The sequence below is a fragment of the Halichoeres trimaculatus genome, unplaced genomic scaffold (assembly GCF_033239565.1).
Source record: "Halichoeres trimaculatus isolate MK-OKI-2021-1 unplaced genomic scaffold, fHalTri1.1 fHalTri1_scaffold_6, whole genome shotgun sequence".
NCBI classification, from domain to species: Eukaryota; Metazoa; Chordata; class Actinopteri; order Labriformes; family Labridae; genus Halichoeres; species Halichoeres trimaculatus.
The window spans coordinates 18,716,896-18,743,898 of NW_027437184.1; the positions used below are offsets into that span (position 1 = coordinate 18,716,896).

General features: G+C 39.3%; 1 protein-coding gene across 3 annotated transcripts in view; it reads left to right on the forward strand.

Moving 5' to 3' along the window:
- Positions 1-27,003, forward strand: part of cadm2a (cell adhesion molecule 2a) — a 232,087-nt gene that overhangs the window by 150,331 nt on the left and 54,753 nt on the right. For 2 of the 3 annotated variants that reach the window (XM_074672023.1, XM_074672025.1), the window contains exon 2: positions 16,270-16,296. The exons of the other annotated variant lie outside the window; for it this stretch is intronic. In XM_074672023.1, the coding sequence (XP_074528124.1) occupies positions 16,270-16,296 (27 nt within the window). The remainder of the gene's footprint in view (positions 1-16,269; positions 16,297-27,003) is intronic. 3 annotated transcript variants of the gene reach the window in all.

Sequence of the window (27,003 nt, forward strand, 5' to 3'; positions counted from 1 at the left end):
AAAAAATACAAAACAACCAAAGGGAATAAACAGATTTTGATGAACTTTTCAGGAAATGTTCAAAATGGGATAAGGAAGTAATTAAATGTTGAAGGTGATCCAGATCACCGTCTCCATCCAGGATTTTTTTTAAAGGATTCTCTATCACTATGAGATAGGGCCGTTTTCAGCATATGTGTGTAACTCGACGATAAATGGTTGGATTGCTTTGCGAAACAATACAAGAAAAGGTCATGATAATTTCTGACAGATGTAAAAGTATGATCCAGATCCTGGCAATATTCTGGATACTAAGATCTGGAATATGAAATATGTACTGGGTCATCATAATTTTCAACACCATCAGGTAACAAATTATCGTACAAACCTGCAACTAACACCAAATTGTAGCAGACAGTCTGCTTAAAGGAAGTATAACATTTAAGTAGGACTAAGTGTTGTGTGACAATCACAATATGCTCGTTGGAGGTCCACGCTCTCTGAGTGCTTTTTTAGTTTGTTTTTTAAATAAGTGATCTGCATAGGCAATAATTCTTTAAGACTAAATAGCATTATGAACATGTGAAACTGCCAGGTAGGTGTTTGGCAAGCCAATATACAGCACCCTGCAAACAGCCTGTTTTTTATGTTTATTAGCAAATGCACTGAATTTGTGGTAAATGTGATTGATGTGACTGTATAGAACAAAAATTGATAAAGTAAGATATCTACTGCCTCGTCCACAGAGGGCACCAAAATCACGACAGCCAAATTACAGGAGCCTTAAACCCATTTTCTTCCATTTTTTTAATTTAAACCAGGAAAATAAGTTGGAAAAAATAATGAATCTTTAACTTATAAATTTATTTTAGAATAAAGTATTGTAAGGAGGTTAAACCTTCACTTTTTAATTGTTTCTTACACCAGATGAATAAATTACATTTTTCATCTTTGTATTGTGTGTTATTGTTACCAACACTGAGGCAGTACATCAGTTCATAGTAAAACAGATGTACATGGAATTTGATTTTTGGAATTTGAAACAAGGGTTTTGTTGTTGTTGTTGTTGTTGTTGTTGTTGTTGTTGTTGTTGTTGTTGTTGTTGTTGTTGTACAACAGCATCTGTTAGTGTGGGAGCATTTTACCTATACCATGTCGTTACACCAAGTCTCTTTAATCAAGTATCAAGTATTAAATCAGTATCTCTATTCTAACTGAACATACAACCATCAATTTCATCTGATGTAGCAACACGAGTGTCCACAGCATACTCTTGACATTGGATGCAGCAACTATCCCCGATTCATGCAGAGACACAGGAGATTAAAAAAGAAAAACGGGAAGTATCCACCCAGACACACAGCAACACGTGCATGCCCACACAAATGAGCTGCACAGTGCACTGGGATGTTTGGGCGCATTGTGTGGTGCACTGTGATGTTGGGGGCGGACATTTAACAGATGGTGCTTGCTACCTCCCAGGATAGTAATGTTCAATTATCTGTGTCCAATTTACACCTTTGTAATGGGCGAGAAAAGACAGGGAGAGAGGAAATAGACAGAGAGAGGGAGAGATGGATTAAATGAAAGCTATGATGGACAGCAAGCACAGCAGGAGGTGTAACAATGACAGGAAAATGACATGTTGATTTTTTATAACTGTTAGCTGGATTGTGTGCATTTTTCTCTTAAGGCTTCATCACTGCAAAGCACTGCTGTGTCCACTCCCCCTTCCCCTCACACAGCTCCCATGGGCTTGCTCCTGTGGATAGCACTAATAGGAGCATGTTGAGGTCAACTTTAATTTGATGGAGGGAGAAAAAAAAGCAAACAAGTTCCCACTTTTTAAATTTATTTATTTAGTTCAATTGTTACACTCGGATGGAATTAGTTCCAGTTCAATTTGCTCAAAATGACCCAGATGAGTTCAAATTTGTCTTTGGTAATTGAACACAGTTTTTCTTTTGTTCCTCTGTAAATATAAGCTGAGGCATGAAATGGAATTTATTCAAGTCTCTCTGCTTCCTTGCCTCGGGTGACGGGTAACGGGTGGGACTGAGTGAGTCACTGGCTGACGTATGTATTCATGTATATCATATTTTTTTTATATTTAGTCTGCCTGTGAAGTATATCAGTTGCTTCCATTGTAGCACATTTATGCTTGCAGTCCAACTTTTTTGTAACAGTTCCACACGTGTAAATGTATTATCAGTTCATTGGATGAAAACAAATGCAAGGAGAGATGGAGATCAAAAGGATGTGATTAATGACATCACAATCACCTATAGTCACATACAGCACATTTATCAAAACCTGAAAACCAATGAGTCAATCAATAACGTTACCAAGGCATATAAATCAGTCTTGAGAGACTTCTATGCTCTCATAACTACACAAAACTACAACAGGTGAAACCTATGGATAGGATAGGATGGGGTTTTACATCTAACAGAAGAAGTGGATTTTGCATAGAAAAATATAGTGTCTTAAAAGCTTAAACTGATGTTAAATGTAGTGTATAATGGAGGCATATGCCACTTTGAGCTCGAATAATTCATAAAATTACACTAACTCTGTGCTTCTAGGAAAATTTGAGCAGCTTTTGCATAGTTCATATGAGAAATAAGGTTTATAATAAGATATTGTACATAACCACTCCACCCACTCAATGAGGGGGAAGTGAGAGGTGATATTTTGGCTAACAGTTACTCTCCCATACATCTCCAAGGAATGAAAGTCTGGAAAATAACTGCTTTTCATGCAGAATAAAAGTTTTCCAATAGCAGAAAAACCTGAGAGCATTATAATCCAGTTCTTATTTTAATATCATGGCCTCTGCTTGTAACACTTGCAAATTGGTGCTGTAGAAGGAGGGTTTGGTTTGTGGGGTAGTTTAGAAAAGGAGTAAGTGAGTTGTTTAATATTGCTATGGACTTCTTTGTATGTGGAGAAACTGGCTTGCAGGAGACCTCAGTGCAGAGGATCTTTGCAGGAGGCCTGGCTGACCCGGTAAGCCTGAGCTACTTTAAGTCTCTTGGGAAACCTGCGTGTTGCATTCACTGCTCACCTCTCTACAGCAGGAAGCTTCATTAGAAACTCTCCCCCACCTCCCTGTCTCTTACGGGTGTGTTGGTGTGATTGTGTGTTTTGGTTATGTCTTTTATTTGTGTGAATCCACACATGAATTTCCCACACACACTTGCTTTGAGATTTTTTTTTTTTCGTTGTTGTTGGGAAACACTTTATGAATAATGCACACTATTGAAGCAGGATGAATGCTCAGACGCACACTCACCACGCAAACACACACACAAACACACACACAAACACACACACACACACACACACACACACAAGGTTAACCATTTTTTTCCTGCTTTTTTTCCTTCATCCACTCCTTTCCTCCTCTCATCTTCTCCACCGGCCCACCCAGGGATAAACCGCAGTGAATTGTTGATTGTTTTTCTCAAATAAGAAAAGAAAAAACACCATTAAAGTAAAAAGCTGTGGGTGTGGAGATGAAATGAAGGACAAAGGAAGACAAACGAGTGAAAGCAGTGGTCTCGAGTTTGAACGGAGGGGGTGAATCCACGTGTATCTAGAGCCCTTTCTTCCTCCTTCTATCCTCCAGTGAGCTGTTGCCCACTGAGATGGGCTGCGGTCCTGATGCCCCAGAGACTGCCCATTACCATCATTACAAAAGAACTCTTACACTGCAGCACTCTTTGCACACAAAAATACACAAACCAGCATGTAAATGAGAAGCTTCTCTGCTGAAAGAATTCTCAGAATCTTCACACATATGTGCACAAACATGCAAGATTCAACACAGGTGCACAGCCCCACAGGTCCCAAGCTTTCAGCCCCAGCTCTCAGAAGTCTATTCTCTTCACACCTTTTCTAAAGTCACAGATACACAATGCTCCAAATAGAATGGGATATAAAGGTGATGGTTTGAAAATACCAGGTAACAGCCTGGCTATGACTGAAGCTATAACAATCACAGGGAGCTCACATCGTTTGATGCCAAATGGTCTCTTGAGGGTGAGGCTCACCGGTCAGCTCCCCACAGAGACCTCGGTGAACACTTTGCCAATTTACCATCATTCTTCCCCCTTTGTAATGCAACACAGCACAAACATGCTTTTGTTCGCTGACCTTTGAATAATTCAGCGTGAGCAAAATGCTGTGACACATTTTTGATCAAAGTCGCACTATCAAGGGGAGGAGGCATTTTTCCAGACGCTCTATGTTTCCTCTCCGCGGAGGATAAAAGCTCCCCTCCTCAACACCACCTTCTGCTAACAGCGGGGATAATGCCGCAAAATAGAAAATCCCCTCTGAAATATAAGACAATCCATATGTTTGAATTAAAGCGAGCACCTGCCGCCGAATGAAGCATTACCGTTGTATTACTTCCTATCCTGTAGGGATTTGACCTCCGCACTGGGTGAAAAAATGAAGCTTGTATTATGTGAGAGTTTTCCTTGGAATTGTGCTGTCCCTTCACCGGGTGACGAATGGCTGGAGATTACAGCCTGGTGACCGGGCATGCACATCCACTTCAAAGCTTTGTCTGCAGGAAGCCATTTATTACCCCCAAGGCATCTATCACAATATAACTTCACCTTCTAAACTATTCATTTGGAGAAGCAGTGGAAACAAAAAGCATCCGCTGAGTTATAGGCTGTACCTGGACTGTCCATCATCCAGCAGCAGTACCTGTGTGACACTGTGCTGTGTGTGTATGTCCATGGGTGTGTCCATCATCCAACAGCAATTCCTGTTTGACTTTTCTTGTTGGGGAGATTCATGATTTCGATATCCCTCGGGTGTTTTGTGGAAATTGAAATGTGCCTCCTGAGCCAGGGGAATTTCTAAAAGGCTTTAAATGGCAAAATTTTATAGACTGTGTGTGCATGTCTGGGTGTGCACACACACTCACATTTGCTTGTAGCGGTCAAAGGGCAGTTTTTATGTGATGACCATAATCAACTTTAGACTTGTCATTTATCTTTTCTGTTCTGCTCTGACCCTCACCCCACTCCCTCTCTCCTCTCACCATCCTCTGCACTACGATGAATAATAATCCTGCATACTATATTACCCACAGTAACACGATAAGAGAGGTTTGAAGATTTCTGTGATTGGGGCGCTGCCATAGCTACTGTCCAGAGGGTGTCTACGATGTGTTTGATGCTCCTGTCTTGTCAGTTTTTTTAGACCAGAACACACTCATCAAGAATTCATCAAGTGCCAAATGGAACAAAGTCAAATAATAAGCTGAGAAGTTTGGACTCTGGTGCAAAAATAAACAGAATTCTGGATGCACCCCTGAGTCAAAATTCATGTTGGCTCTACTTTTTATTTATTCTGTGTCAAAAGAGTTTGGTTGTTTGTCAGGCTTTTTGCTTTTAACACAAGATAAACCCATGGATGTTTCAAGAGGCTTCAGCTATCTTCTGCTTTAAGTTGTTCTGATACTTGTACTGGAATAAGAACAGAGCCAACATTGTTTGAATCTGATATTGGCAATTACACTAGTATCAGATATCATTATTACATTTTATTAATTACAGATACACAGATATATATATATATATATATATATATATATATATATATATATATATATATATATATATATATATATATATATATATATATATATATATATATATATATATATATACATATATATACATATTGATTGTTTGTTTTGTTTTGTTTTTTGTTTTGAGGCGTGCACCCCAAGCTACTACATAAGTTCAAGTAATGAAATATGTACATTTCTGGTAACAAAAATTATCATAAAAATTAAATAGTTATGCACGGACTTAAGAATAATAAATGATAAATTGCTTTATAAACAAGTAGATTGGTTTGACAGTTGGCTTGCTGCAAATTGAGGTTATAAAAAAATTCAATACTCAAGTGTAACAGATGTCTTTTGATATGTTAAACATTTTATGAATGGTCCAAAGTCATATTATACAGACAAAAGCTGTATATATGTATTCCTCTCTAAAACTGTTGAGATAAATTCATACATTTGCAAACACAAATCTATATCCTTCTGTCAGTAGTTTCAAAGTTACAGCTAATGATGAATCATTATTGACTGGCATCACAGGTACTTGTTATTCCTTGTGGTATCGGCTGTCTCAAGATTTCGGGTTTAAAGACAAGTGTATTTCGGGGATATATTTTCATCCAACTTTTCTTGTTGTTGTTGTTTTTTGTCATGTAGGTTGGCATATCTGTAATGATTCATACCTCAGAACTGTGCTCTTTGCAGATTTAGTCCGGTGCTTTCTAGCTCACATTTGTCTAGCAGAGTCCCTGTTAATTAACATGATGAATTGAAGTATCCACTAACCATGGGGATACAATCAGTGCAGAGTTGTGTTCACTGTAAACTGCATAGTGTCACTGGTCTCTCATGAGGTCTGCTGTGTGTGGGAGAGTGCAATAACATGGTGGCTTTGGTGTGTACCCTATGAACAAGACTTGTGAGGTATGAATTTGGTAGAAGTGGGTATGTTTTGTTATGCACAGTACGTCAGTGTGTACATATAAATGTCCTGGGATGTGTAGCAGAAGTGACATGTTGAGTGTTTTGGTGTATCTGTACAGGTTGTGACCTTTCTCATGGAACAAATGTGAAGTCAAGTGACAGAGGGGCTGCAGACCAAAATGTCTGACACCACAAGCAGCAGGCTGCAATACCAAGCACTCAAATACAACTACAGGATTGTAAACGTGCAGTTTGAGAACATAGGCAGTCCATGATTTTACTCTGTTGTCAGGGGAGCGAAGTTTAATCAGGGATTTAAAGTGACTACAGATTAAGTTTTCTTCAGTGGCTTTATCTTTTTTTGAATACCATTGAAAAGCAGAATTTAAAATGAGACACAATTCTTTGTATTTCTATTTCTAAGTATCATACATTTGGAATTTCAAAACCAGTTTTATGTCTATATCAACACTGTTCCTGACAGTGGTTTAGTACATTGTGATTTTGACTCTTGGATTTTTCATTCAAATAAATGCTTTACTGCCATACCACTCTTGTCTTAAACCACAATTTAAAGGTTAAAGTCAGCTTCAAATACTCATTTTGTGAGATACAGATCTTCTGAGCCATAGGTACGTGGTAATTTACACTGCTTGAATTGTGCTCCGTTAACTTTTGTAATGTGGTTTCTCTCTGACAAGTTGCACCCATATGCCTGGTTCAAAAGTGTAATATGGCATGATGGCCTGCAGCTCTTTTTTAATTTTTGCACTTGGTGATCTGTAAGTAATAGTTTGTGAGGGAAGGTGCAGACAAAACAGGAACTATTTTTGTACTGAATGATTTATTTTTTGACAGAATGAAATAAGTCAAATCAAAAGATAATGCTGTGAATGCCTTCTACATTCACAGCAAAAAGTGTACATATGGAGCTTGGTCTTAGCAAAAGGAGAGTGGGGATTTCTCAGTTAAAAAATAATTGTGACCTCAAAAACAAAAACTGTATCCAGACAGAAAGATCTAGGTTTATCATCAAGGTTGATAATTTTCAACTCAATGTTTATAGAGATACCAGAGGGGATCAATGAAAAACAAGAGGAAGTACTTAAAACACTGATGAGGCCTACATTATTATGAGATTTTTTTTTCTTTTTCTTTTTTTTTCAGTCTATTAACAATTGTGGGACAAAACCGAGGCATCCTGGGAAAACCCACAACATGTGTGTGTTTTGGGAGATAAAGCGCAAGGACCAGCGTTGGCTGTTACCTAAGGGATACATGTGTTACACTTTACAATAAGGGTCAAAAAAGCATTCAGTAATCAATTCCTATGGTTAAGTATTGCTTATAAAGCACTCTTATACAGTAATTGAGGTTCATGTCAGGTGACTGATATCAAAGGATAACTAAATACATAATATAACCTTTATTAATGCTTAATAATGTATTAATTAACTTTGAACAGTAGTTATTATTTAACTGCTTTATGCTTACCTAATATGATAATTCATGTTAGGTAACACATTATAATGCTTAATAAATTTAGATTTAATGCTTAATAATTCCTTAACTAACTAACTAATAAGGGTACCCTTGCTGTAAATTGTTGGTTTGAATGTGCCTCTTTGTAAAGTAAACACTGAAGCTCCACTATTGGTAGCCGTGCTTGGTGAGGCTTTTTTTGTATTTTGAAAAAGTATGAAGTATTAATGAATGCTCATTTCCCTACATCCATTTGTGTCTACTACAAAAACAAACATACATTTAAACATGAAAAAATCATGATCAGCTCTATGCCAGGTAAAGACAACAGGTGGCATCTTCCTGGCTCTGTATCTTCTGTGTACAGACACAAGAAACAAGTGAAAAGGAAAATATTAATTTAAAGATATCCCTTAATAAACAGATAAGGTTTTTAGATGTGATCAGAGAGGAAATAACACAAAGCAAAGAGGAAAGAGAGGAGAAAAACAATGAGATACTGAATGTGTAGCTGCCCTCACACCTCCCAACCCCCCTTTGCACAACATGGCATATGGTGTTGCTCTGACTTGGATATAACCTCAAGTCAGAGGGAGTCCTTGATTGCCGTAGGGTATAAAGCATAGGTGCCATGACTACATGACTGCCACTTTAATAAAGCTGCTAAAATGGGTATTCAAGTACATTGTGTTATTCAGAAGCATTGTAAGTGCAGAGATTAGCACACAGAAAATACAGCAGCAACCGGCGTAAATACAGACACACACAGACACTACAGCAAGAACCAGCATAACTGCACACATGCACACAGTCAAGTTCTCCTGCAAACTTCATGCACAACACCGAAATGTTTGTTTTTTCTTCTTCTTGTACTATTTAATCAATGCAAGAGGCTCTGGTGGACAGAGAAAATACAGTTTAGGCTTCAAGAAATCTAAAAACTCACTCCCTAGGGGCTGGTCAGCTGGACAATGTGCTTTACTTCAAGCCATCAAGAATGGAGCTGTCTGCGGTTCTGAAAGTTGATGCCATAAGTCGTGACATGTCAATCTGCCAGTTATCAGCATTGGCAACAGATGATCAATCAGTTCTGCCCTTACTGCTCATCATGAAGATTTACGGAGACAGATTACAAAACAAAGTTTACAGCAACACACTTTAAAAAATTAATGACTGCTGCATTCACATGGTTGGCACACATTGGTGCTCTGCATTCCCTGTGGGTGCTCGGGATTCTCCTTGGGTGCTCGGGTCGCGACGCACCCATGGAATCAGCGTCTATGGAGTAGATGTGGCATTGAAGAAATATTTCATGACTGGTGGCTATTATACCCGTCTCCTTGTTTGTTTTCTCCTTTTTAATTCTTTTTTTGTTTATTTGTCTCATATTTGTCTGGTGTACACTCATCTAATGCTAGGATAATCACAGTCCCAAAGGTGGAAGGCCAGACATTAGTTAAACTTAATTTGTTGCTTTCTAACCTCTTCATTCAGTCAATTAACCTAATATTGCATTAACAAAAGCAGGAGAAAAAAATGCTTGTGTTATTTTCTTTTGCTGGGTCAGCTTCATTGTACTTGATCTACACAGACATAACACAAGGCTCAAAGTGTAGGCAGTCCATTAAGAACTGTGTCCCCTATATCCATGCAATGTTTGAGCTGCTGGCAAGAGCCAATTATCTCTAAACTTTGATTCCTGGGAGTCATTATTTTTACATATAGCCCCCAGAAGAAGTCCACACTGTCAACACATCACAGGTGTTAAGTAAAAGACCACACCACTTAGTCTGAAACCTTTTTCAATTTTCTCAAATATTCGCAGACCTTGAGTGGATGTTTTCACAATTCCATTAAAAAGTCCAATGTTTAGACCTCTTACAAAATAAAGCAACAACTTAGAGTTTGTACTATTTTAAAGGGCAAATATCTAAGCCATACATTATTTATTTATTTATCTATTTATTTATTTATCTATTTATTTATTTCGGTGTAAATGCTGATATACCTAGAATCTAGCTGATCTTCCAAGATTAGATCAACACTTTGAGAAGAAAGCCAGAAAGAGTCTTTGAGGTCCAGATTGCCTCATGTCATTTCACACATGGTGTGCTAAAGATGAGTCACCAGATTCAGTTATTTTCAGCATGAAAGAAAAAAATATGTGGAAAAACATTTGCACTGAAAATATAAACAATGCTTTACTCTATCTTTGATTGGGCAAATGTGTTTTGCGTGTGATTCATTTATCTGGACCATGTGTGCCTCTGTGAATGTGCACACAGGTCTACGAGTGTGCTTTATGGGTGTGACTCCTCCATTGGCAGAGTATGTATGTGTAATTGAGTTAAGGAGTGGAAATCAAATATGCTAGATTAAATGACAAAGCAAACAGATGTGTGTGTCTTGGTGTAATGGGAGAAAACAAGGACGAGGTAGACAGATCTAATAAACCAGGCTGTATAGTGGCAGCAAGGCTGGTTAAGTAAGCTTTATTTCATCTATTAACACTGTTTACCATCTCCTTTATTACCTTCAGATGAATTGCGACCCTAAAGAAAAAGCTTTTCAAAATCAAATTAGATTTAAATACATTTGCAGCTAAAGGAAACAAATATGTTTGTTTGCATTCCTGTGGAGCTCTTTTTATGCTGATGTTTCTCCTCAAATCAAAATGGTCACAAATGTATGTTCGGTTATGCCATGAATATGTGTCACAATGTATATTTGCCTTGATTTTACGCTCCTGTGCATGCCTAGATTGATGGCTCCATGTACGGCCAAGTCGTAAGGTGACAAAGAGTGTGTAAAGGTTTTACAGCAATCTGCTCACCGGTGGCATATTGGTTGGATTCCAGGGGCCTGGAGTACATCAAACATACGGCAAAACAGCTGCTGCCGCACCAAAGATAAGCTAAACTCTCCATCATGCAATGTGACAGCAAATAGAGCCGCACTACACACATCCATCTCCATAGGCTTTTCACTGCATGTCAGACTCTGAATAAATCTGGCACTGTGAAAAAGGTAGCCTGAGGGGGGGAAGGTAATACTGAAGGGGAGAGACTCACATGGGCACTGAAAGGGTTAACAAGGATGTAGAGTGAATGTAAAAAAGGTGGATAAGACACCTGAATGAGCAGAACTTGAAGGGAAAAGAAGAGACAGGAGGGAAAAAAGGGGAAGCAGGAGGGATGTAGCAATTGTACACGTGTCCTCCCAGGAGATTTATAGCCTAAGGGAATACCATGATCACTGTTGTGTGTTTGTGTGTGAGTATATGTGGGTATGTGTGTATGTTTGTGTCACAGTAGGTGGTGCCTGTATGAACTATCACACAGTTTATTTATGATGGCTTCCCGCTAACAGTCACAGAGACAGGGAACAAGCTGCTTACAGCTCTGAGCTCCTCAATTCCTGCACTGTTCATTCAGTCACTTAATCTCTGAGATAAACTGAGGTAAACTGTAGGGATACGCAGAATACTTCAGTTTGTCATTTCGGTTTTTGCCTCAGATCAGAGGTTTCAACAGAGCCTGCCGTATGTAATATTGACAGGAAACCATGATGACAAAGAAATTAAGGGTAGCAGTTAGACTCCAGGCCAGGACTCTTTGCTGCTGCATGTCTTTCCTACTCTTAGCCCCCATAGACTGTTTATAGAGTGGACAGCGTGGTTCTGCCATTTATCATTGTATGGTTTTGAAGCCAAAATACCCCCATCACAGGCGCCACCATTGTAGCAGTTTGCAGCTAGAGTCTGCGCAGTAGAGACTGTGAGGGATTCTGGGAGAATCTGGGTGGAGCTGGGTGACAAAAATATATATATTTTTTTCTTTCAAGAGTCTAATCACTTCCTGACTCTACCACCCGATATATTTTACAGTCTCCGAAAAAAAAAATATACGAGAACGGCATCTGTCAATCATCGTTGAACATTACGTAAAACCTCATTTTTAACCTCGCATAACTAATGAAAACGAAACTTTTCAGAAAAAAAGAGGACTTGAATACAAGTCAGCCAAATGATATCTTCAAATCACCACAACAATCGGACGTGAGAAACATTTCTAGGAGATGTATTAATTTTTTAAAGTTTGACCACAGCCCATCTGGAATAGTTGGAAAGCTGTATTTTTTAACCTTTACTGCAGCCAGCCACTAGGGGCAGCAGTTTTTGTGGAGACCTCACTTGAAGCCGAGCAAGCAGATGTCCATTTTTTTTTCAGTCTATGTTAGCCCCCCACCTTTTCAACTCCAAAATCTAAAGTAAAATGAAGGAAACGAAAAAAAAGAAGAGAAAGCTACAGTAAGCAATTTTGTCCACATTCAGTTAAAAGAAGTGTTTACAGCAAACACAGATGCTATACTAATGTATGTCCTGTAATAACCCCAAATTACATTTACCCGATAGATGGGCAAATTGCAATGTTCTGTTTGACAAACATTTTGTCATACACTGTCTGCTCTAACGTCATGTTTACCCGTGAGAGGGTTTATTATTAAAATTTATTTTTTTGTGTGTTTTTTTATGATGAGATAAGCAGTTTAAAGAGTCGGGTCTTTGCTTGTGGATGAATGGAGTCAGTTTGAGTCTGCTCTACTGCCTCAGCTGTATAGTTTCTTTTCACACGCTACAAGAACAAAACTGCTCAACCCATCATTATTTATCCTCATGTGTGAAGTTGCTCTCATTTTTAAGCCGTCAAAAATGGAGGAGTCTTAAGTACGGGTAAGGTTTTAACAGGGTGTTTGAGGTCAAGATGACTCCATTCAGACTGCAGTTTCTTTGATGTGCTGTCCAATCAGACGTATTGAGAGGATGTGAGAGGTGGCTATTGTGTCTTCGATTGGGAATACTCTGCTCATGGCATGTTAAAATCAGCGAACGAGAGAGTGAAATGAAAAGTGTTTTATTCAATTTCTGCTTGCCAGGACTTAGCGAACTGTTGTGTTGGTTGCTTGGTAACTGTAATACAGGGATACGAGAGCAGGGAGAAGGTATAGTGAATACATCTCTCACCATTTTTTCCTTCCCACTTTCTTTTTCTCTCCATTTCTGTAGCTGCGCATTCAACAGTTGTTCTAAGTTAAAAGTTGTAAAATAAAAAATCCCCTATATTTTTTTAGGGGATTTTTTTTCTTTTAGAAGTATTGACTGGGAGAGATCACAGAGCCACAGCTGTGACAGGAAACCGGTACCCTGACAGCCTGGATGAAAGGCGGGAGTGGGAATAGAGCGAGGTCAGACTTTGCTGAGGGAATATTTCACAAAGCCATCAGTCTCATGGAGGAGGAAGCGTTGGTGGAGATGTGACACTAGCTGCGCCGTTTCTCTGTCGGCTCATGTCCTTCTTGAACGGTGACATGGCAGCACAGTGTGACACCTTCACCTGCTGTACGTGCGACAGAGAGGAATAGAGTAGTTTTGTGTTCAAAGTTAGAATGCACCTATTGCTCTTGCTTCTTATTCCTCATTTACTCCATGCACTGTGGCACAAATTGTCTTAGAAATTCAAACAAAATCAAAATGTTAATCATATTTCTCTTTCTCGCTTTCAGGCTCTATATGTTTTGCACCTTTGAGTAAGCTGTGAATAGTACTTACAAAACATAATCACTTCTATCAGCCACTGAAAATTGGCTTTCATGAATTGATGACACTCAAATATAAACCAGACAAATCTCTGTGTGAGAGTCGGGAGAGTAATTGGACTGATCAGCACCTGGCTTTCTTCCGATGAATTTCCTTCGGATTCTATATTCCTTATGTACAGAGAGAGAAGAGACTCATTAATCTGTAATCGAAAAGAAAGCACAGTAATCTTTATAACCTGCTGACGTGGCACCTGCGGTTATATTCTCTTTGTTCTTCCCGTCTCTTTCCTTTTTCAGACGCTGTCTTTAAGAGCTGTTCAGGTTTGCAGGCTCACTGGAGGCATTCCAATAGATCCATCAATTTGGCAAAGCAGCGTGTGTGAAGCATAAGAGTAATTCCCTCGGGATATGTGCAAATACACAGACACGCATGCGTGGTAATAGACAATCTATGTTGTTTATTTGGCTCTCCACTGAAACTTACCGTTAGGATGTCCCAGAGGTAACACTCATGTTGTTAAGTTCTTCATGTTGTCTCTCTCTTTGTTTTTATACCTGGCTTAATAGTCTGTATGGATTTTACTAAGCTGTGGGTTGAACCTTCACATGTCATGCTATATTCTCTGCTAGACGATCAGTCTGTCTGTGCTCCTCCCAGCTGATTACAGGCCTGTCAGTCACAGTGTGATGTGATGGTGAGGCTGTGTGTGTGTTTGCATGGCTACACACACACACACACACACACACACACACACACACACACACACACACACACACACACACACACACACACACACACAAAGTCAACAAACCACATGTATGAATCGCTAAAAAGGAGTCAAATAATAGCAGCCTACTCAAACAAGCATTAGTTTTTATCTATTGACTGTCAGATCAAAACGTAAGTCATCTAGTAGTACTCTACTCATGTAGAGCAGGTCTGCATGTTGTTCCTTGTTGATCTGCACACAGAGAAATGACCAGGATGAATCACTTTATGGCAAACAAAAGCCCTTTTTTAGGCAAAAACCTGGGCCTATTTATTAATGGACGGACATTCAACAGCTGAGGATGAGTAAAAACAGAGAGAGAAAGTGAGGGAAATATGTTAAGAGTCAGAGAAATCAGAAGAAGAACCAGCAGAAAGAAAGAAAGAAAGAAAGAAAGAAAGAAAGAAAGAAAGAAAGAAAGAAAGAAAGAAAGAAAGAAAGAAAGAAAGAAAGAAAGAAAGACACATGCAAGGCACAGACAGACACTCAGACCCAAACACACACACACACACACACACACACACACACACACACACAGACAGTTACATAAGCAAAATAGAAGGTGAGGGGACAGACAAGCAGAAAGCCAAGAAAGATCATAAATACAGGTAAACAGACAGGGAGACAGCCAGGACTGAGAGAGTGAGACAGTCTGATGAAATTTGTTACAGAGGCACAGAAGGACAGGTAGACAGAAGACTACTGAACCAAGGGGCAGTCAGGAAGGAAAGGAGATAAGAAGAATGTAAAACAGATGGCAAGACATCAGGGCAGCTAAACGGACAGATAGGGAGGCATGATAGACAGACAGACAGACTGACATTGAAAAAGACAGTAAAGAAGACAGACCAGGAGAAAGGAATGGGGACAGAACGACAGAGAGGAAAACAGAGAAAGGTACAGACGGGACTGGAATACACAGACAGAGGACAGACTAATAGACAGAGAAAGGGATTACTAGACGGACATGAAGACAGGCACTGCAGACACACACTACAGAAAAGGGGGCATGAAGACAGGATGGGGTACTGACTTACTGACAGACAGGGGACCTGAAAGAGGACGGAAAGACAAAAAAATAGGAAGGGGGACGAGAAATGGACCACAAGTCGGATGCATTTGGAGAAAGAAAAGAAACCAGTTCAGGGATATGCAACCAGGGAGAGTGACAGGGTGCAAGACAGACAGGTAGCCAAGATAAAGTGAGACAGGCAGACTAGAGACACACAAAAACAAAAGGAGATGGGAAGACAAGGGGAAATATAAAAGTGCAAACCACAGACATGAAAAAGGACAGAGATACATGTATGAAAAGACATGCGAAAAGGAATTCATTCAAAAAACAAGGAGACTGAAGAATTTGATGGTTGGACACAGACAGATAGACAGACAGACAGAGGGCTTCTCAGCCAGGGATGTTCATACATAGAAATAACATACTGCCATTCAAGTTAAGGAGCAGCAGTATGACTATCATACTATAGTGATCATAATAAAAGACTAATGATTGCTGTTGTTTTTGTCACTACTCAACAATGTGATACTTACAGTCTGTCAATGTCCTTTTGGATCTTGGAAGCTCATTAGAAAGCAACAAGCCTTCTCACATTATCCAGCTGATGTGACACCACTAATTAAAAGGTGCCATGCTGTAAGGTCTCTATCTGTTGATAAGCTAAATCAGGACATTCTCTTTCAGGCCTGAACGAGCGCCGCCAGGTTTCTCGTGATTGACGTTCAAGATAAAGACAATGCTGTTTCTGCATTGACGCAGATTCAGGAGAGCGCTTCTGTTCCTATAGTTATCTAATCAGTTGCTCTGTCTTATGTCTTTGTTCTTTTCTCTTTCTCTTTCTTTTTTTCTGTCTTTTGCCTCTCTTGCTGTCCATCCCACCCCTCCTCTTGTCTACTTGTGGACTCCAGTGATGGCGTCAAAAGGCAAAGCTCGAGGTGAGTCGTGGCTGCTGTGCCTCTAACTCAGCCTGACAGAAGCTAGAGTCTGAAACTAGGTTTACTTTTTTTATTTAGAGCGGAAAAAAGTGACTGATGTTTCACTTTGTTTGCTTCTATCCTCCTAGTTTCATTTTGTTTTGCTTTGCTTCGTTCTAGATAGTTGTCGTGCAGTAGTATTTTTTAAGGCATTTTGTCATGCAGCAATTTTGGATGTCATTCCAGCTTTTCAAATATGCTTTTTGTTTTTGTAGATTTGTAGTCTTTTAGCAAACACACTAAACTACACTATGCCCTGTCTGCCCATCATAATGACTTGCTTATGATCAGAGTGTTTCTACCTTTGGGACAAGAACACTGCTTCTACATAAGCTCATCTCAATGCCAGTTTTTCATACTTGATGGCAAAATATTCAAGCTCATAAACACTGGAGAGGACAACCAGAGGTCAAGAGATTAATAATGAAGTATCTAATTGTGTGATATTGCCCTTTACCACTGCCAGGTTCTACAAAGGTGGCAGTAAATTACAGTGATAGAAATCTCCTCCATCATTCCCTGTGTCTGCAGGATGGCAGTGAGGACCGATTGTAGATCACAGTGAGTCACAGTGAAAAGGCAAGTGCTCGTCTGAAAGGAGATAACCTGATTCCATTCAGGGACGCACGCTCTTTAGTCATGTCAATCATGCCTAAATTACCCATATTTGGCTAGTTATTATAATAGCAATGGTGGTATAATTTTAAAATATTATTCCTTTCATAAACTTTCTGTAAGATGTTTTATGAAACAGTCTTATTTAAACGGCGATGACACTCTAACCTGCAAAAGACAATGAAAAGTGGCTGTACCTATTTGGGATGGGAAAGACCTGCATGACTCACAATACAATGAACAATACAAGAATATTCATAGCAGTAACTTTGTGGTAAGAATTATCCAAGGTTCAAGATTACATCATAATACAGTATCACAACAATAAATGATATATTCTTTAAGATTGTCCTTTTACAATCCATCACAAATAAAAATTATGAAACATCCCAAAGAGGCAAAGCCTTATATTCCACCAGATCTGTTCTTGATCCATCTTCACCTTCCCCATCATTGGTTTGGGTATGTTTCAATTCTAGTAAATGTTACTTCTACTGGCTTTGCGCCTTTGGGTTCTGACGGCTTTCCAGATCCAGGTTGGAGCCTGCCAGACTTTCGTTATCATTGACTTTTTAAATTGTTGAATCAAATCAGAGGAACAATTGTTTTGGGGCTCCATTTATTCTTTCTGTGAAAAACAAAAAACAAAAAACAAAAAAAACCACAAGATTACTGCCACTGTATCTGAAATGTCAACACTTTAGTTTAGAATAGATGTGTTGTCATACTTTGTCTCACCCCTAATCTACAGTATACAGGAACTTTTTTATTAAATTACTGACATTCTCTAAAAAATAAGTTGTGTCCAACCAGGCTCATTTTTTTGTATTTGAAAATTTCTACATAAACATGTGCCAGACAGGATCAAACAAAGAGTACCATTTAGTGCTTTGTAAGCAATCGCAGGGAGGGCTGCGTGCCCAAATGAAAACTTTCTTGCTGAGTTAGATTTACCAACCATCAGAAACATTTTTTTTTTTGAGAAAAGTCCCCAGTTTTTCCTAAGAAGATGCATCTTTCATGTATTGTTCCTTCAGCATCATGGATTTCCTCTCTCTGCTCTTATGTTTCTTATGCTGTGTCTAAACTCATAAGTCATCCAAACAGCCTCTCTGCAGGGCTCATCCAGCCACATGTGTTTGACTGTCATATCTCTGTCTCATCCTCTGTTGACCCCCTCTTCTCTTTAAAGGCAACACAACCTGGCTATCATCCTGTCCTATCTCCCTGTGACTGTATAGAAAATCCATAGCAGCCCTAATGGGGGGAACAGAGGATGTGTAGATCAGAGTCAAGCACATGTCTCCCTCCTGCCTCTCAGAGTTATAATGAGGCGACTGGTAGAAAAACATAACAAGCCAGATAAGATTCATGCTGATCAGTGGGCAGATAAAGGCTCTGTTCACCTCAAAGCACCAGTTCAGCGGCGTGTGTGTGCATGAAGGGGAAAGAGATATGTATGTAACTGATGGTCTGAGTGGCTGGTTAAGGGCTTTTTTTTGCATAAATTCATCAAAGAAAACAGCAGCAAAGATGAATTTCCTGTCGTTAGTGGGGGTTTGTCCATCAAAGAATGATTAAATATGAGTTATTTTTAGAAAATGTGTGCGTGTGTGTGGGGTGGGGTGGGGTGGGGGGGTCATGCTGTCACAAGGGATGCAAATGAACATGAAAAAAGAGCTCATTAAATACACTCAAGAGGTATAAGTTATCTAAACAGCAGGTTCGTGTTGGCACAGAACACACGCCTTGAAGTCACCTTTAACACACGCCTTTTGAATTCATGTAAGTTATGTATGTACCAGAGCAAAGAGACAACGCAAAAAGGTATTGGGAATTTTTTTGTTTTAACTGATGGGACACTGTAAATACTAAACTTTTTAATGATTTCAATGAATCCTTGAAATGCATTATAATGCATTTCTGCTTTCATCTTTTGTTTGCATTTGTATTTTGAGGCAAAGCATGTTTTCAGATTCGACCTAGAGCTCCCATGAAGCTCCTCAGGCCACAAGAGTTTCCAGTGTTCTCATAAAATTTAAATGGGGATTTCTGTTGTATAATTTTTTAATTACTAAAGAGTCTTAACCTATATTTTTTAAATACAGTTCCTAAAATGTTTTGGAAATATAATAAGTGGTATTAGCATGCCAGAAAAGGAAAACGATACATTTTAGGTTTTTTTTAGGTCAGGATCATTTTTTAAAATATTTTTTCCTGGTTTTGTTCAAATTTGTAGCATTAGACATAATCAGGAAAAAATAGGTGCTATTGCCAAGATTGAGAAGCATACTTTTTTCTTTTTTTTTAAATCTGGAAACTGAAAAAAAAACATCATATGCTGTTAGGCCAGTCTCAGCTCAGTTTTCATTCGAGATCTTCAGTGTCAGCCCTGCCCTGCTGTGGGACCGTGGCTGTGTGTTGTGGTAAAAGAGCGTTGAAGACGAGCCACTCTGACACTGGGGCCAAATGTTAAAGAGCTGTTTTTAAAACCAGCACTTTTTCTACTCACTGCAGCTTCCACATGCTCCCTGGGGCGAGAAGCATTTCCCCCAATCACTCATAAACGAGCAATATGTGTCAACATATCACCGCACATTAGAAAATCATGCTGTGGCATGTTGGTTTGGGGAGTCTGGGAGTTTTTTGGTGGCAGCAGCGATTAGTTTGATTTCTCTCATGGATGCAACCCTTGCCTGGGATCATCCCTTCCTCACCCTGTATGAAAGGGTGTGAAATGAACTGATAAAGGAGAAGGATGAAAAGAAGGAATTAAGCATGTTTCTGCAGGAGAAAATGCTCAAATTTGAATAGCTACAACAACTTTGAATTCCCTGACCTTGTGCTTTTATGACATTTAATTTACAAAACCTACTAAGCCAGCAAGCGTGACTGACTCCTAATATTGCCCTGCTATTTCTTGGCCTTATATTTAAAAAGGGAATGGAGTGGGATATTTGGGGCTGCATACACAGCTAAAACTTCCCCTTCTGTGTCCTTGTAGAGCTGAAATTGGAACAGACCACACTTTTTTGCTTTTGCTCATTTTTCAAAAAGAATAAACTAAAATTGCCATTTAGTCCATGCTGCACTGCTCACTCTCAGACAGCACAATACCTACAGTGCTGACACAGAAGACACACAAATCATTATATACAGAGGAGCACACAAGACTGTTCTTGCACACAGCTTTGGTTTTGAGCATAATTATCATTTGAATGCTTGTATCAACATGTCTGCTCAGAAAATGCATATAAAAGGTAATTTTCTGACTGGGTTTAAGATATTGTTCTTGTGTTTTGTGCTCGTGGATGTTTTTTTAACCTTCCTTTCTGTTTTCATTTTCCATCTAAATATGTACTTCTGTTGGTTCAGAACTCAGCTTTGCTCTTAGCTTCTTCGCCCTGCTTTTTGCCAGCTGGAAAGAAGAGCTGTATGATGTATTTATGAAGGCCAGGTTTACTTCGAGCATAAAACCATGAGCTGTCTGCCCTTGGCTCAGAAAGAAAAGCGAGATGGCTGAACATACTGGACCGAGCCAGTCTGATCTCAGGCAGCTTACACACACAAAGCGAGCAGAGGTTTATATCTTTGCCCTTTAAATTGATGTGGCTGAATCAAGGGCAGCAAAACTGGGCAAATGATATCGCCGTCTGGGTCTTCAATGTGAAATTAGTGTGTGGGCTTCTGGAAATGGTTTTATATAGGAGATGCTCCCACGTTCCACAAAAGTTCAGCTGCTTCTACTCTGCCACAAAACAGACAAACTGCTGTTTGCTACTGCATGTTTGTGTCTCGTACTGCTTTGTACATGAAAGAAAGTGCTATCGGAAGAGAAATTCTTGATGTTTTGTCACTACCTTGACAATGTTCACACCTCTAGAAGCTGCAAAAACAAGACAAAAAGGCTTCAGGTTTCCCCTCCGAGGTCTAATGATTTGTCCTCCTTCTGTCACTCCATGCCACGCTTAAACAACACCTCATAACACCGCGCAGGGGGAAGTGATGGTTTGTTGATCCGACTCCAGGGGTCAAGTTGGACGTCAAGTTTGTGATGGCAGCACCAGCAGCTGCCTGCTTTAATTACTGTATGTAAATGACAACAGCACTGCCATAGCCAGCCTCGCTGGTGCCGGGTAATTAATTTCATATCTGCAGATCAGAAATGTCTGTCCTGAGGTGCTTGTACACCAGAGCTGAATACAAAGGTAGCTCCACCCTCTGCGGGGGTTGTATTCAATTTGCTCACAGCGGGAATCTTATCACTGTCAAAAAGGAAAGTTTAGATTGGGTTTGTGCACACACACACAACACACGGGCAATCACACAAATTAACATAGAATCCACTCAGATAAACAAAGGAGCAACATAGAAAGCTTATATTCAGGCATAAAAATGTGATTTAAATAAATGCAACCAAAGAGCTCAGCTTTTTAAAGGTCACTGAATTTTACATTAAACCAGGTTTGACAGCAGGGTATCAATGAATGAAATGTAAAACAAATACAGGTATACATCACTTGACCCACTGTGTTGCTTGTATTAACCACTGAAAGAGCTGTGCATTTAAGACATGTTACTCTAAATGAAATGATAAACAATAAGAATGACCTACAGGAGGAAACAAATATATTTTATGGTCAAATATGAAACTAATTGATACAAATAAAAAGTATGTGTTCAAAAAATGCCCCTTTAAGCTTGTTTTGATTTTCATCTATCATTTTATTTGCAGAAAACAAATGAGTATTTTTTACTTATGACAGTGTAGGCAAATCAATCGTAACCTTCTCCCAGTGCCACCTGAATCATTCCAAAGTCTTGTCATTTGTTTTTATACCTTTAATATAGAGAAGTTGTACTTTCAGAAGCCCGTATATGACATCCTGGAAAGAAAAAAAAAAAGTAAGGGTTTTTATGTAAAATTGCCACAGTGGGAGGAAAAGACCTAGAAGGAAGGAAAGCAGTGATAATGCACATCTCTGATATGTTAGCCCCTGCTCCAGGAAGTTGCTAACACCTGAGTTGTTAAGCTTAAATTGGTGCCTTGCCTAGCAATGGAAAATCACCTCTCCCTAGAAGTGTAACGATGTATTTGATTTTTTTATGTGGTTTCAACTGTGTGCATGTGAACTCTCCTCTGTGTGTGTGTGTGTGTGTGTGTGTGTGTGTGTGTGTGTGTGTGTGTGTGTGTGTGTGTGTGTGTGTGTGTGTGTGTGTGTGTGTGTGTGTGTGTGTGTGTGTGTGTGTGTGTGTGTGTCTTTCCTTTTTTGTGCCCAAGGACCCTCTGTCAGGAATCAAGGCAGCTTGATGATGTTATTGAGATGATTGACCCTTTCACCTTGTGCGTTCTTCCCCTGCTGCCTGACACACTCAGAGGATCACTCAGTCTGAGGAGCTGGTGTCTCCAGCTGTGTATCCACCTGTGTAACCTTACAGACACTAACTGGTCACGGTGAAGCTGTCACTTCCTATGAAATCTCCCACATTTCCTGATGAGCTCCTGAGTGGCTCTCAGTGTCTGGGTGTTTCCAGCAGTGCTAATGGTTGTTTGTTAGACTGCTCATTTATCTATTGAAGCTGATTGAGACTAACTGAACACCAGTGCTTTTTACCTTGAGTATGAAAATGAACACTTTCAGACATTGCACTATTTAAGGTTTTATAGGATAAGTCTGGTTCATTATAAATTTGTTCATTAACAATTAAATCCAACGAAAATTATTATCAACAGAAAGCATGCTTCAAGACAAAAGACTCTTAATATTACAAAACGATAAGCTTGAGATGTACGTAAGTTTAGCAAATTACATTAGCTTAGATTTAAGTAAGATAGCTTTGCTTTCTCCTGTAGCTTGGTGTGCTGCCTGTTTAAGATGTTGCCTTGACAGAGTTGAATTTTATTCAACGAAGAGCACCTGCTAACGTAGTTCTCTTCACTAAAAAATAAACCTAACGCTGCAAATGGTACTTTAATATTCACCTTACTACACTGAGGATACTCCTCAAAGCACGTAGTAAGTTTGACCAAGAAAACTCAGCGCTGCTCAATTGTAATTAAAAATTTCCTTTCTATGTCTTTCAGGGATGTAGAGAAAATGCAAATTTTGTGGACTCAACCTTATGATTTGGTCAGATCAAGAGCTGAGTTACAAAAAGACTATTCGATGTAAAGGGACTGTAAGGACTTTCCGTTTGAAGTAGATTGCAGTGACACCTTTGGCCAGAATCGCCATGTTGTGATGACATGGTTCTTCAAAATTAATCTAAGAGCACCTCTGTTTTCACTGCCAAACTTTGTCAGTCAGAATGGTGTTGCCATAGGGACTCGGACATGCCGTTAATCAATCCAGTGTTGCTCGAAGTGATCAGGAAGCTATTTCAAAATGTTGGCCTATGTTGGTGCTGATAACCTCATATAAAGATCAGGCATTTATCTATAAGGGAGACTTTTTCAAGATCACTTTCAAACCCCTTACAGCCCCTTTAAATTAGATATACTTATTCTTTGTTAGAGACGAGCAGTTCAAGTACAAGTGATGATGGTATTTGTAATGTCGCTTGTTTAGGTAATAATCCTTTTTGTGCTGCTTTTGCTTAAACTAGAGATAAGCTAAACTCATTTGTAAGAGGCACAAACAATAGGATCATGATGATCTTTTCAACTGAGCATATCTAGTAGTGGTTTATGGCAAACATAGAACATCAGAACAATCCACAGACTTGTTTATAACCAATCAGAATGTTACAACACATTTTTACTTTAGTGTTTCAATAACTCATAGACTCAATTCTCCAGTGAAAACGGAACTACCTTGAATTAAATTTACAGTAATGACATCCCAAGTCTTCATTTATCAGGTATGCCCTCTTAGCTTAAAAGGTGAATCAGCTAATCAAAGGTGTGCACTGCCTCTACTCATTTCTGTAATCCTGTATTCCCGGCCATACATCACAGCTCTTCAGCTCAGTTGAGCTGCAGTCCTGGTGTAAAGGTCAGTAGCTCCAGGCTGTCCGTCTGTCTGCCTGCATCTCCCTCTCTTTCTCTGCTCCTTGAATGCCTAAATAAGAAAGGTTAGTAGACTCAGCTGCTCTTTCTTGAAAGGTCATGTTGGAGAGCAGACATGGAGCATCCAGGATAGTCTTATCTGTATTATTAGTGTGGTAGTTAGCTCTGGAAACAAGCACTGTCTGAAGGTGTCTTTTGAATGTCTTTACCGTCCACAGAGGCTTTTATTTTGGGTCACATATTAGTAAGGTCTTTTGAGAAATACTGAATTCAATACTTTTTGTGTCTGCAGGCATGAGTCTAAATAATTATAGGGAGGCTGTGCAGCCTGCCTTGATTATTAACCGGTGCATACACTAGTGGAGGGAGGCTGTAGAGTGGTCCCATTAAAACTCAAGATTCAGTTCATCTTGGGAGACAGCTGTGCGGAGGGGAGAGTGTGAGAATAAGCTCTGGTTTAGTGTCTCAGGAGGAAATAATGATTTGCTATTTGTTTAGAGGCAGCTGTAAACCACATTGCACCATCCCAAATGAATCAAGTCTCTATAGTGTAAGCCATTAATGGTGACATATATATTATCCAATTCAGGCTAAATCAAGCAAAGCTAATTTCATTATGTCATTACATCGTAATGGCATGCAGATGAGGGTGTTGTTGACCTGGCTTAGCCTTGGCATGTCAGTCAAAGTGGAGGGCAATTAAAGTGACCCCACTCTCCGTGAGTTATAGAGCACAATCAAGCACAAGAAAGGAGAAGGGATCAGGATAAATTCAAAAAGCACAGAGCACAGAGAGAATATGAAAATGAGAGACAAAGAAAGTGGAAATACCATCCTTCAGGGATCAACCCAAGGAGGAAATGCAGCAGAGACAGAGAGAGAGGAGAAGACTGAGTGGATAGGATGTGAACTGGAAAAGATGTAGCAAGAAAAGTAGGAGTTGAAGTAAAGGAAGGAACCTAAATATAGACATGGAAATCGGAAGAGAACAGCTGCCTCCTTCCCTCAAGAGATACATTAAAATCAGGTCTGGGTGGCCAGGGGGGAGAACGGGAGAACCTACTCCACCGGCCAATTAAGCGCACAGCGCTCTGCACTGTTCTAATAGAACCATCATTGTGGCCCCTTTGGCCCTCTCAGTCCCACCGGACGTGTTACCGTAGCCACTGACGCAGGGCTCTGGCAGAGGGATTCCCAGACTGTTGTAACTCTGTGTGTGCTCTAATACCGCTGGAGAGAAGATAAAAGAATCAAATAAAGCTTTGGTATTTTTAATGTTTAGCATCCATACCCATAAGTACACTTGCATTAAGAATCGATGCAAAGGAAACCTGTTTTTACAAATACTGCACCATTTAATTACAGTATTTAACTTGAAAAAGTTTTCTAATGCTTTTATTTTTGTCCAGTTAAAGAGAAGGGAATTTACTATTTTTGGGATATGTTTCAGTTTTACATTCAGTCTTAAATAAGTCATAAACATTTAATGATCCAGCGAAAAATATCAACTCCATTTGGAGTTTTTTTTTGTTTTTTTGTTTTTTACATATCACTGTACACTCCACCAATCCTCTCTGTATTATTTTTGGTAACTGAGACAGTATTAAAATCTTTATATAAGCGTTATTATTGGTACACTGGTGTTGGTATTGATGTAAGTATCGTCATTATCTCTGCTAAGTAGAGCTGCACGATTTGGGGAAAAGGTGCGATTTGCGATTAGGTGGACAATATTGCGATTGCGATTGTGCTTGCGATTTAATAAAAAAAGTTGTGTCATGATGAGTCTACAGACTTGCTTGGTTATCACGGAGAAAAATCTGAATTGCATGTGATGACATTGCGATTGCGATTGCGATATCCTCTTTTGCGATTACATAATTGCATGTGCTGACATTGCGATTGCGATTGCGATAATCGTGCAGCCCTACTGCTAAGGAGGTTATATTTTTGTGAGAGTTTGTCTGTTTGTCTGTGAACAACATAACTCAAAAAGTAACAAACAGATCTTGATGAAATTTTCAGGAAATGTTCAAAATGGGATAAGGAAGACGTGATAAATTTTTGGAGGTGATCCAGATCACCGTCTTGATCCACGACTTTTTCAAAGGATTCTTTATCATTGTGAGATAGGGCCGTTTTCACCATATGTGTATATAACTACAGGATAAATGGTCAGATTGCTTTGCAAAACAATACAAGACAAGGTCAGGATAATTTCTGACAGATGTAAAAGTACGATCCAGATCCTGGCAATAATCTGGATACTAAGATCCGGAATATGAAATATGTTCTGGGTCATCGTTGTTTTTAACACTGCAAGGTAACAAAATATCGTACAAACCTGCAACTAACACCAAATTGTAGCAGACAGTCTGCTGAAAGGGAGTATAACATTAAAGTAGGACTGAAGTGTAGCGTGACAATCACAATATGCTTGGCGGAATTCTGCGCTCTCAGAGTGCTTTTCTAGTTGGCATATGTTTTCAGTGTCTGTTTCCACACTGTATTTGTACAGTTAACTCTGGTATAAGTATTGGCATCAGCATTAGTTTCAGTGTCTGCATTTCTGTCAGTATCGGAATTAACTTGAACAGGCTCATTCTTTCATCTTAAACTGTTCAGAAATGTAAGATGTGTTGCTTAGATTAAATGAGTTTATATCCTTGGTGTTATACCTACTTCCTATCCTCCTTTATTTCTTGCTGTATATCTTAAAATGGGATTGCAATGTGCTTATTCATGTTCCACAAGCCTCAGTGAAATTCAGGATTCAGGATGGGTAAAACATTTTAGAAGCACTCATATTCCCAAGGGGCATGTTTAGCACTTTGCCATCACAAATTTCATGTTTTCTCATTCGACAGAGGCAGATCATTTACAGAACAAACTAGCAGATTATATTTTCAGGCATGTGTTCAGAACTTACAACAAGTGAGCATTTCCCCAGAGTGTGACACATCCACGGCTGTAATGAACTGAAATTATACACTCGTATCATCACTTTGTGCAGAACTTCACTCAGAAAAAAATCATCATTACCA